This window comes from Castor canadensis, chromosome 8 (genome assembly GCF_047511655.1).
Source record: "Castor canadensis chromosome 8, mCasCan1.hap1v2, whole genome shotgun sequence".
Taxonomy (NCBI): Eukaryota; Metazoa; Chordata; class Mammalia; order Rodentia; family Castoridae; genus Castor; species Castor canadensis.
In genome coordinates, this window is record NC_133393.1 from 135,760,779 (window position 1) to 135,775,873 (window position 15,095).

Consider the following 15,095-nt stretch of genomic DNA (forward strand, 5'->3'; position numbering starts at 1 on the left):
AATAAATATTGCAAGATGTATTAACAGTAAAACCATTCAAAGAGGGGACTAGTGTTCAAAAGCCTTATGTTTCTTATCCTTTTTCTAATTAGGTTGTTTCCCAGGGGGTGTGCATTGGGTTTCAGTTGGAAAACAAGACAAATCTGGGCTTCTAATGAAACTGCAGAATCTTTGTGCACGGCTGGATCAGGATGAGAGTTTCTCCCAGAGGCTTCCACTTAACATTGAAGAAGCTAAAGATCGTCTCCGCATTCTGATGCTGCGCAAACACCCAAGGTACAGAGGGTCAAATGTGGTTGGTGTGTGAGACTTTGCTGCATTTTGAGATATTGTGCCCTTTGCCTGCTCTTCTGTAGTGGGGGCTAAGAAAGAGTCATTGCTTTTCTGTTGTTCTTAAAAAAAAAAAAAAAAAAGTAGCTACCACTTGGGTTAAAATTGCCACTTCTCTCTTTTTGCATCCTACTTGCCACTTTAAATCCATTGTTTTTAATAAGATAACATAGAACAAGAATGAAAATAAATGTAGGCAACTGGTAAAATACTTAAGATTTTTTTTCCTCTGTGGGTCTAGGGATTGAACACACATCATTCTCAGCCTCAGAATTAGTTTTTGTTTTTAGTAGTGCTGTGGGTTGAACCTATGGCCTACCACGTGCTGAGCAAGTGCTGTATCACTGAGCTATGTCCCCAGCCCTGTAATAAATTGATGTACTTCAGTGTCTCTAAGAGAATAGTATTTTATTCCTTGAGTCACCAGCAGTTGAACTCAGGGCCTCATGCTAGGCAAGTGCTGTACTACTGAACTACATCCTCAGCTGGAAGGGTTTTTTTATTGGCTTTGGTGGTACTAAGGTTTGAACTCAGGGTTCTGTGCTTGCTGGGCAAACACTCTGCTATTTGAGCCATACTTCTATCCCTTTTTACTTTAGGTTATTTTTTAGATAGGGTCTCCCATGGTTGTTGGGGCCAGCCTGGACCCCAGTCCTTCTACCTATGGCCTCTCACATAGCTGGGACCACAGATGTATACCACCACACCTGGCTTATTTGTTGAGATGGAGATCTCACTGACTTTTTGCTGGTGTTGGCCTTGAATTGTGGTTCTCCTGATCTCTGCTTCCTGAGTAGCTGGACTTATAAGCATTATGCCTGGCTGTAAGGTTTTTATTTTTTTTTTTTACCATATTTACATATCTTCTCTAGCTCAGCAATTTATTTTATTTTTTTTTTAGGCTGGGTAGCGGTACGCTGTGGCATTTACAAAGGTTCTTACTATATATCAAGTATATCATACTTGAATTCACCCCCTCCAACATTCTCCCTTACTCCCCCCTCCATTCAAGAAATAGTTTCAACAGGTAGTTTTTTCCATTTACATTCATTTGTACACAGTATTTGCACCATATTCACCCTATATAGCAAGACCTTCTCTCAAAAAAACAAAACAGAAAAATGACCCACGAAACCTCAGTCAGACCAAATAAGAAGCTTATGAGACTTATAGTACAGCATTAAGTGAGCAAACTTTTGGGTTTTTTTTGGTGGACTAGAGCAAAGTAGGAGCTCTACTGCTTGAGCCACACCTCCAGTAAACTAGCAAGAGATGTCTTAGCAGAAATCTTACAGGCCAGGAGAGAACAGGATGATATATTCAAAGTCTTGGCAGGGAGGGGAGGAAGAATGACATGACCCTTCCAACTGAGAATACTTTACCCAGAAAAGCTGTTCTCTAGATATGAGGGCAAATAACGTCCAGACAAGCTGAGAGAATTCATCACCACCAAACAGGCCCATAAGACACACTTAAGGGAGTCCTACACTAGAAGCTGAAGGATGAATACTGGCATCATGAAAACATGTGAAAGTACAAAACTCACTAATGAAACACAAAAGAGAAAGAGAAGAGGATCAAAACAGAAAACCACCAAACCAAAACAGTAAGTAATAATAGAAGAAGAAAGTAACAAAGGATATACAAAGCAACTGGAAAAAAAATTAATGAAATGACAGAAGTATATCTTTTTTTTTCAATAATAATTTTGAATGTGAGCAGATTAATTAAAAGATCTACACTGGTTGAATAGGGTTTTTTTTTTTTTTAAGCGAATAAGAAAGGACATATTGAAAGAGAAGGGATGGAAAAAGATGTACCATGCAAAGAGAAAACAAAAGTGAGCAGTAGTACTTATACTTACATCAGATAAAATGAACTTTATGTCAAAAAGATGTAGAAAGATACGAAGAAAGTCACTTTATAATGAGAAGGGATCAACTCAAGAAGCAGTAGCAATTTTAAGTATATATATACCTGACACTGGAGTACCCACTTACATAAAACAAACAGATCTAAAAGGAGAGATAGATTTTAAAATAATAATGACTGGGGACTTCACCACCTCACTTTCATTAGAACAGATTATCCAGACCAAAAAAAATCCAACCAACACATAAACTATACTGTAGACCACATGGACCTAATAGACATTACAGAACATTTTATTTAGCAACTGCAAAATCAATATTCTCATTGGCACATTGAGCATTCTTCAAGATAAACCATTTTAGATCACAAAACAAATTTCAAAAACATTTTTAAAAAATGAAATCATAACATATATCTTCTTTTCATTTCTTATGCGATAAGGTCTTGCTACATAGTCCAGGCTGGCTTTGAACTTGTGATCCTCCTGCCTCAGCATTCTGTGTGCTTCCATGCCTGGGAACATGTATTCTTTGACCACAGTGAAATAAAGCTAGCAATAAACAATAGGAATTTTAGAAATTATACAAATACATGGAAATTAACCAAGATGTTCTCAAATGACCACTGGGTCAATGAAGAAGTCAAAAGGAAAATTTAAGAACTTTTTTTTTTTTTTTTTTTGAGACAGTATCTCATGTTATTTAGATTGACCTCTAACCCACAATCCTCATGCCTCTGCCTCCCAAGTTATGGGATTATAGGCAAGTGCCATCATGCCTGGCTGAAAAATTTCTTGAAACAAAAATAGAAACATAAAAACCTGTGGTATACACAGCAGATGCAATACGAAGAGGGGAAATGTATAGCAATAAGCATTTACATAAAAAATAGATTTCAGATAAACAGCTTAATGATGCAACTCAAGAACTAGAAAAACAAGCACAAACCGAACCCAAAAATTAGTAGAAATAAAGAAATGACAAAGATCACTGCAGGAATAAATGAAATAGAGACTTTAAAAGTTACAGAGATTAACAAAACAGCTGTTTTTTTTTTTTTTTTCCTTTCCTGAGATAGGTTATTGCTATGTAGTCCGCCTTGTCCTTCTGCCACCCAAGTGCTGGGATTACAGGTGTGCACCTCAGGCTGGGTAAAGAGATGGTTTTTGAAAAGATAAACCAAAATTGACAAGTATTTACCTAAATTAATTAAGAAAATGAGAAGACCCAAATAAATAAAATGAAGGATGAAAGAGGAGACATTACAGCTGATATCATTGTAATACAAAGGATTATCAGGGACAATTCTAAACAAGTATATGCTAACAGATTAGAAACCTAGGAGAAACAGAGAAATTTCTGGACACATATAACCCACCAAAATTGAACCATGAGGACATAGAAAACCTGATCAGATCAATAATAAGTAAAAAGGATTAAATGTGCAGTAAAAAGACTCAACAACAAAAACCTAGGGCCAGATTATTTCAATACTGAATGTTTCCTAACTTTTAACGCAGAACTAACACCGATTATTCTAAAACTATTCTAATGAATTCAAAGGCAGGGAGCCCTTCCAAACTTTTATGAGGCCAGCATCACCCTGTTACTAAAAATGGACAGGGACACAAAAAAAACAAAAAAAAGCTACAGATTGATATCCCTGGTGAACATAGATGCAGAAAATTTCAAAAATATTAGCATAGCAGAAAGATGCGGATGTATCCTAGGAATGCAAGGATCATTTAACACACACAGATTAATAAATGTAATACATTACATCAACAGAATGAATGGCAAAAAGCTTTAGGGTCATCTCATATGTGCTTTAAAAGGCTTAGCTAAAACTCATCATCCTTTCATTAAAAATATAAAAGGGTCATACCTCACACTTGACATAATATTGCATGTGGAAGAGCTTAAATTGTTTCCTTTAAGAACAAGACTAGAATGGCTAGTTTACTTTTTTTTGTTGTTGTTGTTGGGGGGTGGTACTGGGGATTGAACTCAGTGCCTCACGCTTGCAGAGTAGGTGCTCTAATACTTGAGCCACATTCCCAGCCCTTTTCTGGTTTAGTTATTTTTCAGGTAGGGGTTTGTGTTTTGTCTAGCGCTGGCCTCAGACCACAATCCTGCCTATGGCTTACTTGTTGAGATGAGGCTCTTGCTAACTTTTTTGCCGGGGCTGGCCTTGAACTATGATCCTCTAGATCTCTTGTCTTCCAGGTAGGTGTAATTAGAGGCATGAGCCACTGCACCTGGCCTCACCACTCTTATTTCACATAGTATTGGAAGTTTTAGAGCAATAAGACAGGAGAAAGAAATATGGGGCAAATAAGAAAGGAAGAAGTCACATTATTCGTGTTTATAGACAATCTGATATGTATATAGAAAATTCTAAAGACTCCACCAAAAACCTCTTACAACTGATAATGAATTCAGTTAGATTTCAGGATACAACCTCAATATATAAAAATCATTAGGGTTTAGTACACCAATAATGAAATTGCTGAGAAAGAAATCAAGAAAGGGACTCCATTCATAATAGCTATAAAAAAAATCTAGTAATAAATACAACTAAGGTAGTGAATGATCTCCACAATGAAAATTACAAAACACTAATGAAAGGAATCCAAGTAGATAAACACAAAAAATGGAAAAACATCCTATGTTCATAGATTAGAACAATTAATATTGTTATAATGTCTGTACTATTTAAAGCACTCTCTAGATTCAATGCAATTCCTATCAAAGTCCCAATGGTATGTTCAGAGAAAAATAAAAATCACTACTGAAATTTGTATGAAATCACAAAATACCTGAAATAGCTAAAGTAATCCAGAGCACAAAGAGCAAAGCTGGAGGCATTGCAACATCTGTACAATACAGTATAATAAAATGTACAATAACTGGGTGACGGTGGCTCACGCCTATAATCCTAGCTATTCAGGAGGCAGAGATCAGGAGGATTGCGGTTTGAAGCCAGCCTGGGCAAATAGTTTGCAAGACCTTATCTTGAAAAAAACTGACCACAAAAAAGGGCTCAAGGTGTTGGCCCTGAGTTCAAACCCCAGTACTGCAAAAATCAAAAACAAAAAAATCCCAAACTATAAGGCTATTGTAGCAAAAACAGCATAGTACTGGCATAAAAACATGTGCAAAGACCAATGAAGCAGAATAGAGAAAACTTTGTCTGTGTTGCCTTTCTGTTTCTCCATGCCTTTTTACTATCCTGTCACCTCTTTTTTGATTCCTGATTCTCTTTTTCTTCTTGGGATATAGTCTCTTCTTTGCTATCCTGATTCTTCTCCTGCAGAGTCTCATGGGGGGAATGTCTAGTCTGCTGCATTACCTCTTGTCTTGGGATTTTTTTTAAAAAAGGAGGCTTAAAGTAAGTGTTGCTAGTGATTTAATTATTATTATTATTTTTTAAATTTAGGTCTCTGTTGATCTTGGATGATGTTTGGGATCCTTGGGTATTAAAAGCTTTTGATAATCAGTGTCAGATTCTTCTAACAACCAGAGACAAGAGTGTTACAGATTCAGTAATGGGTAAGGATTATTACTTTATTTTTAATACTTTTCCTAAGAAAGGCATTAAATTAAAGGTATTAATTATTTAATTCAGTTACATCTAAGTATGTGACTTAACAAATAGCTATGTCTTGCTATTTTGTTGCAGGTCCTAAATATGAAGTCCCTGTGGAGAGTGGCCTAGGAAAAGAAAAAGGACTTGAAATTTTATCCCTGTTTGTTAATATGAAGAAAGCAGATTTGCCAGAACAAGCTCATAGTATTATAAAAGAATGCAAAGGTGTAGTTATTTGTTTCCTCTTTGTAAATTGGTTCCCTCTTACGGTAATTTAGCACATGAACATCCAAAACCTTTCCTAGTTAGTGGTTCATACCACTTTCTGATTGATTTCTATTTAGTATTTTAGGTTCTTCTCTGCTAAATGAATACATGATGTTATGGCATTCAGTCATTTATTAAAACACTATTTAATGTGCATCTACAATATGTTAGAGTTTATTTGTAAAAAGGATAAATGAAGGTATACCTTTGCTGTCAAAGAATCTGCAAGATTTAAAAATTTTGGTTGGGATTTTATAAAAATAATGTTCTTATTTGATAAGTAAAGCTGTTGTTGTCATCCTAATTTGCATTTTTTATTAGTGAAGTAAAACGCTTTACTTATTCTGAGGATAGAGAGGAAAACCCAAAAGTCAGACTTAGTTTCTCTTACTATACTCTGACAACACAGATTACTTCTGACACCAGATGTGTCACACACCAAGCAAATAATAGATTCTGCAGTCTTCATAAGTTGGGTGTCCCCTAATTTAATTCGGTTCTCACCCTTCCTACCTGGAGAGAGTATCACTCCTATAGTGTGAGGGCTCAGTCCTTCAACCCCACTTCAGATGCCAGTTGCAAGCCCCAGGTGTTTTTTTTTTTTTTTTTTTAATTTCTTTTATTCATATGTGCATACAATGTTTGGGTCATTTCTCCTCCCTACCCCCACCCCCTCACCTACCATCCACTCTGCTCCCTCCCTCTCCTCCCCACCCCCTCACTACCAGGCAGAAACTATTTTGCCCTTATCTCTAATTTTGTTGAGAGAGTATAAGCACTAATAGGAAGGACCAAGGGTTTTTGCTAGTTGAGATAAGGATAGCTATACAGGGAGTTGACTCGCATTGCTTTCCCCAGGTGGTTTTACCTGTGCTTCTGACCCACCAGCTGTAAATTAAGTTTCCCACAAATCCCTCCTCAGTTTCAATTAATTTGCTTGTGCAGTTCATAGAAATCAGGGAAACACATTTACTGGGTTATTATAAAAGATAGTATAAAGAATACAGATGAAGGGCAGGTTTTGGGGAGAAGGGCTGTAGAGTTTCCACATCCTCTCCAGTGTGTCATCCTTCAGGAACTTCCAGGTGTTCTACTTTCTGGAATCTTTCCAAACCCTGTCTTTTTGGGTTTTTAATGGAAACATCATTGCATAGACACGATTGAAGCATAGACAAAAACATAAAAAAAGTGATTGAACAAGAAGAGTATGATCTAATGCTAATAAAAACTGAGTGTAGAAACCTAAAAGTCCGCCCATATTCTTGGCTTCTGTGTGCAGCATACCTTCCTTGTAGGAAGGGGTAGGACCCCTTCTGAAATGGGTTTTTATGGTACTGTCAGACAAAGTAAGTCAGCAGAGAATTTCTTTATGGCCAGCTCCAAGACAGAAAGATGGGGGATTAGAGTTTCTAATGGCCTCCTAAGGGAAGAGAAATTCTAGTTTCTATGGCCTGTCTTGGGGAGGTAGTTAAAGAACCAGGAACCTTGGACAGAACCCAAAATACATATATCATGGTTGATAAATTAGACACATTTGGTTATTGGATATTTGTGGAGATTTTTTTTGGTAGTGCTGTGGTTTGAACCCAGGGCCTACACCTTAAGTCACTCTACCAGCCCTTTTTTGTGATGGATATTTTCCAGATAAGGTCTCATGAACTGTTTTCCTTGACTGGCTTCAAACTGTGGTCCTCCTGATCTCTGCCTCCTGAGTAGCTAGGATTATAAGCGTGAGCCACTGTTACCCGGCTTCAGTACATTTTATCCTGGTTGGATATTTGTATTTTAAGAAATTATCCTTGAGTCACTTTTCTTTTGTGATAAAAATATTTTGAAATATATTTTTAAATACTTAAAACTATTGAAGCTATTAGCCAAAAATGTATATATATTATGTTTTTTGTACCTTTTCATTTCATTTGTAATATTCACAATGTTTATAGTTAAATTGGAGTTGAGGTCATAATAGTTTATATAGTTTTGAATCATTGTGTATGTTTTGAGCATTTTCCCATGTTGCTAAATGTGTAGTTTACCAGTGGCATAATATTGTGGTAAACCTTAACGTATTCAGCTAGTTTTCTATCATTGAACATTGTTTTAAGAATTTTCACTGTCATAAATAATGCTGTGATAAATATACTTAAGTGAAATCTTTCTTTTTTCTAATGATTTCTTCTAGGTATTTGTTCTAAAGAAGTAAATCCAGAGTTAAGAATATTTTAATGGTTTGGGTAATATGCATGAAAATTGTTTCTTAATTAAAATTAAGTTGTTTTTTAGCTTAGTGGTTATTTTAAAAGTAAGATGTTATTCCAGCAGTTACTTTTTTTTTTTTTAGGTTCTCCTCTCGTAGTGTCTTTAATTGGTGCACTTTTACGTGATTTTCCCAACCGCTGGGAGTACTACCTGAGGCAACTTCAGAATAAGCAGTTTAAGAGAATAAGGAAATCTTCATCTTATGATTATGAAGCTCTGGATGAAGCCATGTCTATAAGTGTTGAAATGCTCAGAGAAAACATCAAAGACTATTACACAGATCTTTCCATCCTTCAGAAGGATGTTAAGGTGCCTACAAAGGTAACAGATGGGCCAGCTGTTCTTGATGTTGGGAATTTATGACACCTGACCGTTGATATAGTTCTGAGGACATTGTTGCAGATCAGAATCAGGGGACTGAGGTGGGGGATGGACGGTACAGAAGCCCCTCCACTCTTAGTGTCCATAAAGAGCTCTGTTGAGCTCATGAGTTACCTAATTCTCAGTGGTTCTAGAGGAGCTGAGAAAGTATCCAGTTTCACTTTCATTTTCCTACCTTGAGGAATAGTTGGGCATTTTATGAAAAGGAAACATTCTTATTTAGGGCTTTAAGATCATTTTTTTTCTGGTGTTTGTGTTATTACTTTATCCACAGTCCTATTCGTTGTACTTCTGCATCATGTTAAATGTTTAAAATGATTCCTAGGTGTTATGTGTTCTCTGGGACATGGAAACTGAAGACGTTGAAGACATACTGCAGGAGTTTGTTAATAAATCTCTCTTGTTCTGTGATCGGAATGGAAAGTCATTTTGTTATTATTTACATGATCTTCAAGTAGATTTTCTTACAGAGAAGAATCGCAGTCAGCTTCAGGTACACTTGGATCTCTATTTTTTTTTAAACTTTATTTTGGAAAACTTTTTTTTTATTTTTATTTTTTTTGGTGGTACTGGGGTTTGAACTCAGGGCCTTGTGTTTGCTAGGCAAGTGCTGTACCACTTGAGCTATTATCCAAGCCCTTAAAATAATTTTAGACTTGCAAAAAAGTTACAAAACAGTACAGAGTTTCTATGCATAAACCTTTGCCTAGCTTTTCTAATGTTAACATATTATATAACACAGTTTTCAAAGCTAGGAAATTGTCAGTGTACTATCATTAACAAATCCACAGACTTCATTTGAATTTTGCTGCTTCAACTACTAATGTCTTATGATCCAAATCGAACTCAGGACTTCATGTTGTGTCTGATTGTCTTGTTTCCCTAGTTACCATTTCCCTTAGTCTCTTCAAATCTGTGAAAATTCCTTTGTTACTGTCTTTCACGGCCTTGTCACCTTTTTTTTCCCCAGTACTGGGTATTGAGCCCAATGCCTCATGTATGCTAGGCCTGTGCTCTACCATTAGCTTACATCATAGTGGCTTTGTCACTTTTGAAGAGTACTAGCCAAGCTGGGCGTGGTGATGTTGTAAATCCTAGCTGTGCAGGAGGTGGAGAAGATTGGGAGGATCACAGTTCAAGGCCAGCCCCGGCAAAACATTTGTGAGACCCCATTTCAACCAATGGCTGAATATGGTGAGGCATGCCTGTCATCCCAGCTATGTGGGGAAGCACAAATAGGATTGTAGTCTGGACATAAAGTGAGATCCTGTCTGTTAAATAACCAGAACAAAAGGCCTGGTAGAGTGGCTCAAATGGTAGTACACCTGCTGAGGCTCTGAGTTCAACCTCCAGTACTGTGGGAAAAAAATAAGAGTACTGACCAGGTATCTTGTACAGTGTCCCCAAATTTGGTTTTGTGTGATGTTTTCTCCTACCTAGACTGAAGCAGTACATATTTTGGCAAGAATATGATAGCATAGAAATGATGTCATGTCCTCAGTACAGTATATCAGGGAGTACTTGGGGTGATGTGTCTTGTGGATTATTATTATTATTATTATGTTGATTATTTGATAACTAGTAAATTTCTTATGGGGAAATTCCTTGTATTTTCTCAGTAGCTTTGGAAGCTGGAGGTACTGTGCTGCTTAGCTTATAAAGTTGTTCCTGTGCTCTGAAGCATTTGATTTGGGTTTCAGGATCTACATAAGAAGATGGTCACTCAGTTTCAGAGGTATTACCAGCCACACGCTCTGTCTCCAGATCAGGAGGACGGCATGTATTGGTACAGTTTTCTGGCCTATCACATGGCCAGTGCCAATATGCACAAAGTAAGTAAGATTTGAAAATTCTTTTGTCTCACTTGCCATTTTATTTATATTGCTTCCTGCTGTATTAAAGATTTGAAACTTTACATCGTTAAATGGACTACCTTTTTTGTATTTTTCTTTGGTGTCATGTTTATAAATATATTTTGTCCTATTATTAGAAATTTATTAGTATAGCTTATGGAAGTTTTTCTTTTCCTCTTTTTTTTTTTAAACTGCTTTTTATCTGCAGTGATTTAAAAAAGGTATCTTAGTAACTGCAGCAAGTAAACCTGGAACCTAGAAATTAATTCTTTTCTTAACAGTAGCTTTCCTGTACGGGCAGTATAGATTTTTTTATAAGCTTGAAGAGGAAATGGAGGGTGAGAAAGTATGTTCATTCATTCTTTGCATATTTATTAAGTGCTTGTTATGGAATGTTCTTGTTTTTTTAATATTAGGACATAACGTATATACAGTGTCTGCTCTCATTGAGTTTATGTCCTTGAGGAAGATAGGCAAGAAACAAACTTATAGTATGGTAGTAGGTTGTAAAGTGCTCAGAAGAATGGCAAAGCATAGAAGGAGAAAAGAAACTGATGGTATAGGATGGAATTGTGATTTGTTGATGGATTTGATGTACATTATGAGAAAGTGAAAAGTCAAAGATAATTGCAAGCTTGTACAGTAAAAAGAATGGAGTTGCCATGAAGTGAAACAGGCAAGTCTGAGGGAGAACAAGATCCCCCCGCATCATATTTTGTGTATTTAACATACTTCAGCACCAACATGTTACTGCTGATTACTTGGTTTTCTTTTTTAATTTATTTATTTTTATTATTGTTGTACTGGGGGTACATTATGACATTTACAAAAGTGCTTACAATATATCTTAGTTAAATTCACCCAGGAACTTGTTTTTAATGTTAAGATTGATATACCTATTTAGACATTTGATTAGAGATACTAAATAGCAATTACATATACATATGTGGAATTCTGAAGAGAATTATGGACAAAAGATAAAATTGGAACTCAATACATAGTTGGGGGAGAGGGGCAGGAGGGAGAAATGACCCAAATAATGTATGCACATGTGAATAAATGAATAATTAAAAATTAAAAAATACATAGTTGGCATTTGAAGTCATGATTACCAAGTTCTCCAAGTGTTAGCGTATTTTGGAACACCATATGAGTTTTCAGTAATTTTTCTATGCTCAGGTATGCATAAAAATGATGTATTATTGTAGTCTGTTTTTTTCACCTACCAAAATATATTTACGTTTAATAATCTACATCAGAATGATGGTATTTAAATAAATGTCTGTGCCCTAATTTACTGAACCAAACTTTCATTGAACATTTAGGTTGTTCTCAGTTTTTTGCCTTACGACATTTTCTTGTTTGTCATTGTATCTGTATTGTTTTGTTGGAAAATTTCTAGAATTGGAATCACTGGGTCAATGCATTTTTTAAAAGCTTTTGATACGTATGATAGTGTGGCAGGATTCAGTTTCTTTTTCTTAGCTTTTTATGATTTTAAAAGTAGTAATTTATTTTATTGGAAAAACTTATAAAAGCATCCACAAAGAAGAAAAAGAAGATAACAGTGATTGCTAATGATTTCTTGTATAGTTTTGTAAATCATTTTTCTACTTAAACACATTTGTTCTTTAAAACCAAAGTTGAATCACAATAGAGTTAGTGTCTTGTATATTGCTTTTCACACTTAGTTGCATTTTACAGTTGTCTTTTCATGTTATTTATATAGAGTGACATAATTGCTTGTTTTTTGGGTGCTACTGGGGCTTGAATTCAGGGCCTTATGCTTGCTAGACAGACGGTCTACTGCTTGAGCCACACCTCTAGCCTTGAGTGATGTGATTTTTTTAAAGCTGCATACTTTTGCATTGTAGAGCTATACTGTTATTGGCCAGTAGATTGATGGGAAGATCATTTAATTATACTCATGTGGTTATTTGTTCTCTTAGGATATACTTTTTTTTTTTTTCATTTTTCTTTTATTATTCATATGTGCATACAAGGCTTGGTTCATTTCTCCCCCCTGCCCCCACCCCCTCCCTTACCACCCACTCCACCCCCTCCCGCTCCCCCCCTCAATACCCAGCAGAAACTATTTTGCCCTTATCTCTAATTTTGTTGTAGAGAGAGTATAAGCAATAATAGGAAGGAACAAGGGGTTTTGCTGGTTGAGATAAGGATAGCTATACAGGGCATTGACTCACATTGATTTCCTGTGCGTGGGTGTTACCTTCTAGGTTAATTCTTTTTGATCTAACCTTTTCTCTAGTTCCTGGTCCCCTTTTCCTATTGGCCTCAGTTGCTTTAAGGTATCTGCTTTAGTTTCTCTGCATTAAGGGCAACAAATGCTAGCTAGTTTTTTAGGTGTCTTACCTATCTTCACCCCTCCCTTGAGTGCTCTCGCTTTTATCATGTGCTCATAGTCCAATCCCATTGTTGTGTTTGCCCTTGATCTAATGTCCACATATGAGGGAGAACATACGATTTTTGGTCTTTTGAGCCAGGCTAACCTCACTCAGAATGATGTTCTCCAATTCCATCCATTTACCAGCGAATGGTAACATTTCGTTCTTCTTCATGGCTGCATAAAATTCCATTGTGTATAGATACCACATTTTCTTAATCCATTCGTCAGTGCTGGGGCATCTTGGCTGTTTCCATAACTTGGCTATTGTGAATAGTGCCGCAATAAACATGGATGTGCAGGTGCCTCTGGAGTAACAGTCTTTTGGGTATATCCCCAAGAGTGGTATTGCTGGATCAAATGGTAGATCGATGTCCAGCTTTTTAAGTAGCCTCCAAATTTTTTTCCAGAGTGGTTGTACTACAACCACTACATTCCCACCAACAGTGTAAGAGGGTTCCTTTTTCCCCGCATCCTCGCCAACACCTGTTGTTGGTGGTGTTGCTGATGATGGCTATTCTAACAGGGGTGAGGTGGAATCTTAGTGTGGTTTTAATTTGCATTTCCTTTATTGCTAGAGATGGTGAGCATTTTTTCATGTGTTTTCTGGCCATTTGAATTTCTTCTTTTGAGAAAGTTCTGTTTAGTTCACCTGCCCATTTCTTTATTGATTCATTAGTTTTGGGAGAATTTAGTTTTTTAAGTTCCCTGTATATTCTGGTTATCAGTCCTTTGTCTGATGTATAATTGGCAAATATTTTCTCCCACTCTGTGGGTGTTCTCTTCAGTTTAGAGACCATTTCTTTTGATGAACAGAAGCTTTTTAGTTTTATGAGGTCCCATTTATCTATGCTATCTCTTAGTTGCTGTGCTGCTGGGGTTTCATTGAGAAAGTTCTTACCTATACCTACTAACTCCAGAGTATTTCCTACTCTTTCTTGTATCAACTTAAGAGTTTGGGGTCTGATATTAAGATCCTTGATCCATTTTGAGTTAATCTTGGTATAGGGTGATATACATGGATCTAGTTTCAGTTTTTTGCAGACTGCTAACCAGTTTTCCCAGCAGTTTCTGTTGAAGAGGCTGCTATTTCTCCATCGTATATTTTTAGCTCCTTTATCAAAGATAAGTTGCTCATAGTTGTGTGGCTTCATATCTGGATCCTCTATTCTGTTCCACTGGTCTTCATGTCTGTTTTTGTGCCAGTACCATGCTGTTTTTATTGTTATTGCTTTGTAATATAGTTTGAAGTCAGGTATTGTGATACCTCCTGCATTGTTCTTTTGACTGAGTATTGCCTTGGCTATTCGTGGCCTCTTGTGTTTCCATATAAATTTGACGGTAGATTGGATATACTTTTGTAAGTGGAATTTCTGAATCAAATGGTGTGTATAGTTTAAATTTGAATCCAGATTGCCAAACTGCCCACTAGACTGGTATTCTCTTTTATGTCACTACCAACAGTGGAGGGAGTGTTTATTTCCTCTGATTCCAGTTAACGGTCTTATCATTCCTTTAATCTTTAAAAATATAATATCTGCAACTCCAGGACTTGGAAAGCAGATGCAGGAGAATCGCTACAAGTTCAAGGCCAGTTTCAAACCAAAAACTAATAAATGGTAAATCTTTGTTGTTTTATTTGAGTACTGGTGAAATTTTTCCTGTATGTACAGTTTATTTTTGTGAATTGAGTTTTTTTTTGAGACAGGATCTTGCTATGTAACTCAAAATGGCCTCAGATTTGCAATCCCTCTGCCTCAGCTTCCTGAGTGCTAGGATTATAGGTGTGCACCACCATGCCTGACAGATCTCATTCTTTTTATTTTTTTTGGCGGTACTGGGGTTTGAACTCAGGGCCTTGTGCTTGTTAGGTAGATGCTCTACTGCTTGAACCACGCCCTCTGCTCTCTGGCACTTGTTTTTTTTGTGTGTGTCACTGGGGTTTGAACTCCTGACTTTATGCTTGTTAGACAGGTAGGTATTCTGCGTCTTGAGCCATTTCACCAGCCCTTTTTTTTGTGTTGTTTTGTTTTTCTTTGGCAGTGCTGGAGTTTGAACTCAGGGCCTCATACTTGCTAGGCAAGTGCTTTTACCACTTGAGCCACTCTGCCAGCCTGTGTTGATTATTTTCAAGGTAGCAT

The 15,095-nt window shown here is 36.6% G+C and overlaps 1 protein-coding gene across 3 annotated transcripts in view; it reads left to right on the forward strand.

Annotated features, from left to right (window-relative positions):
- Positions 1-15,095, forward strand: part of Apaf1 (apoptotic peptidase activating factor 1) — a 79,075-nt gene that overhangs the window by 10,997 nt on the left and 52,983 nt on the right. For all 3 annotated transcript variants that reach the window (XR_002212759.2, XM_020169155.2, XM_020169152.2), the window contains exons 5-10: positions 93-276; positions 5,641-5,753; positions 5,884-6,015; positions 8,399-8,637; positions 9,023-9,190; positions 10,398-10,529. Coding sequence is in view for 2 of the 3 variants with exons in the window: in XM_020169155.2 (XP_020024744.1) it covers positions 93-276; positions 5,641-5,753; positions 5,884-6,015; positions 8,399-8,637; positions 9,023-9,190; positions 10,398-10,529 (968 nt within the window). In the remaining variant the exon portion in view is untranslated. The remainder of the gene's footprint in view (positions 1-92; positions 277-5,640; positions 5,754-5,883; positions 6,016-8,398; positions 8,638-9,022; positions 9,191-10,397; positions 10,530-15,095) is intronic.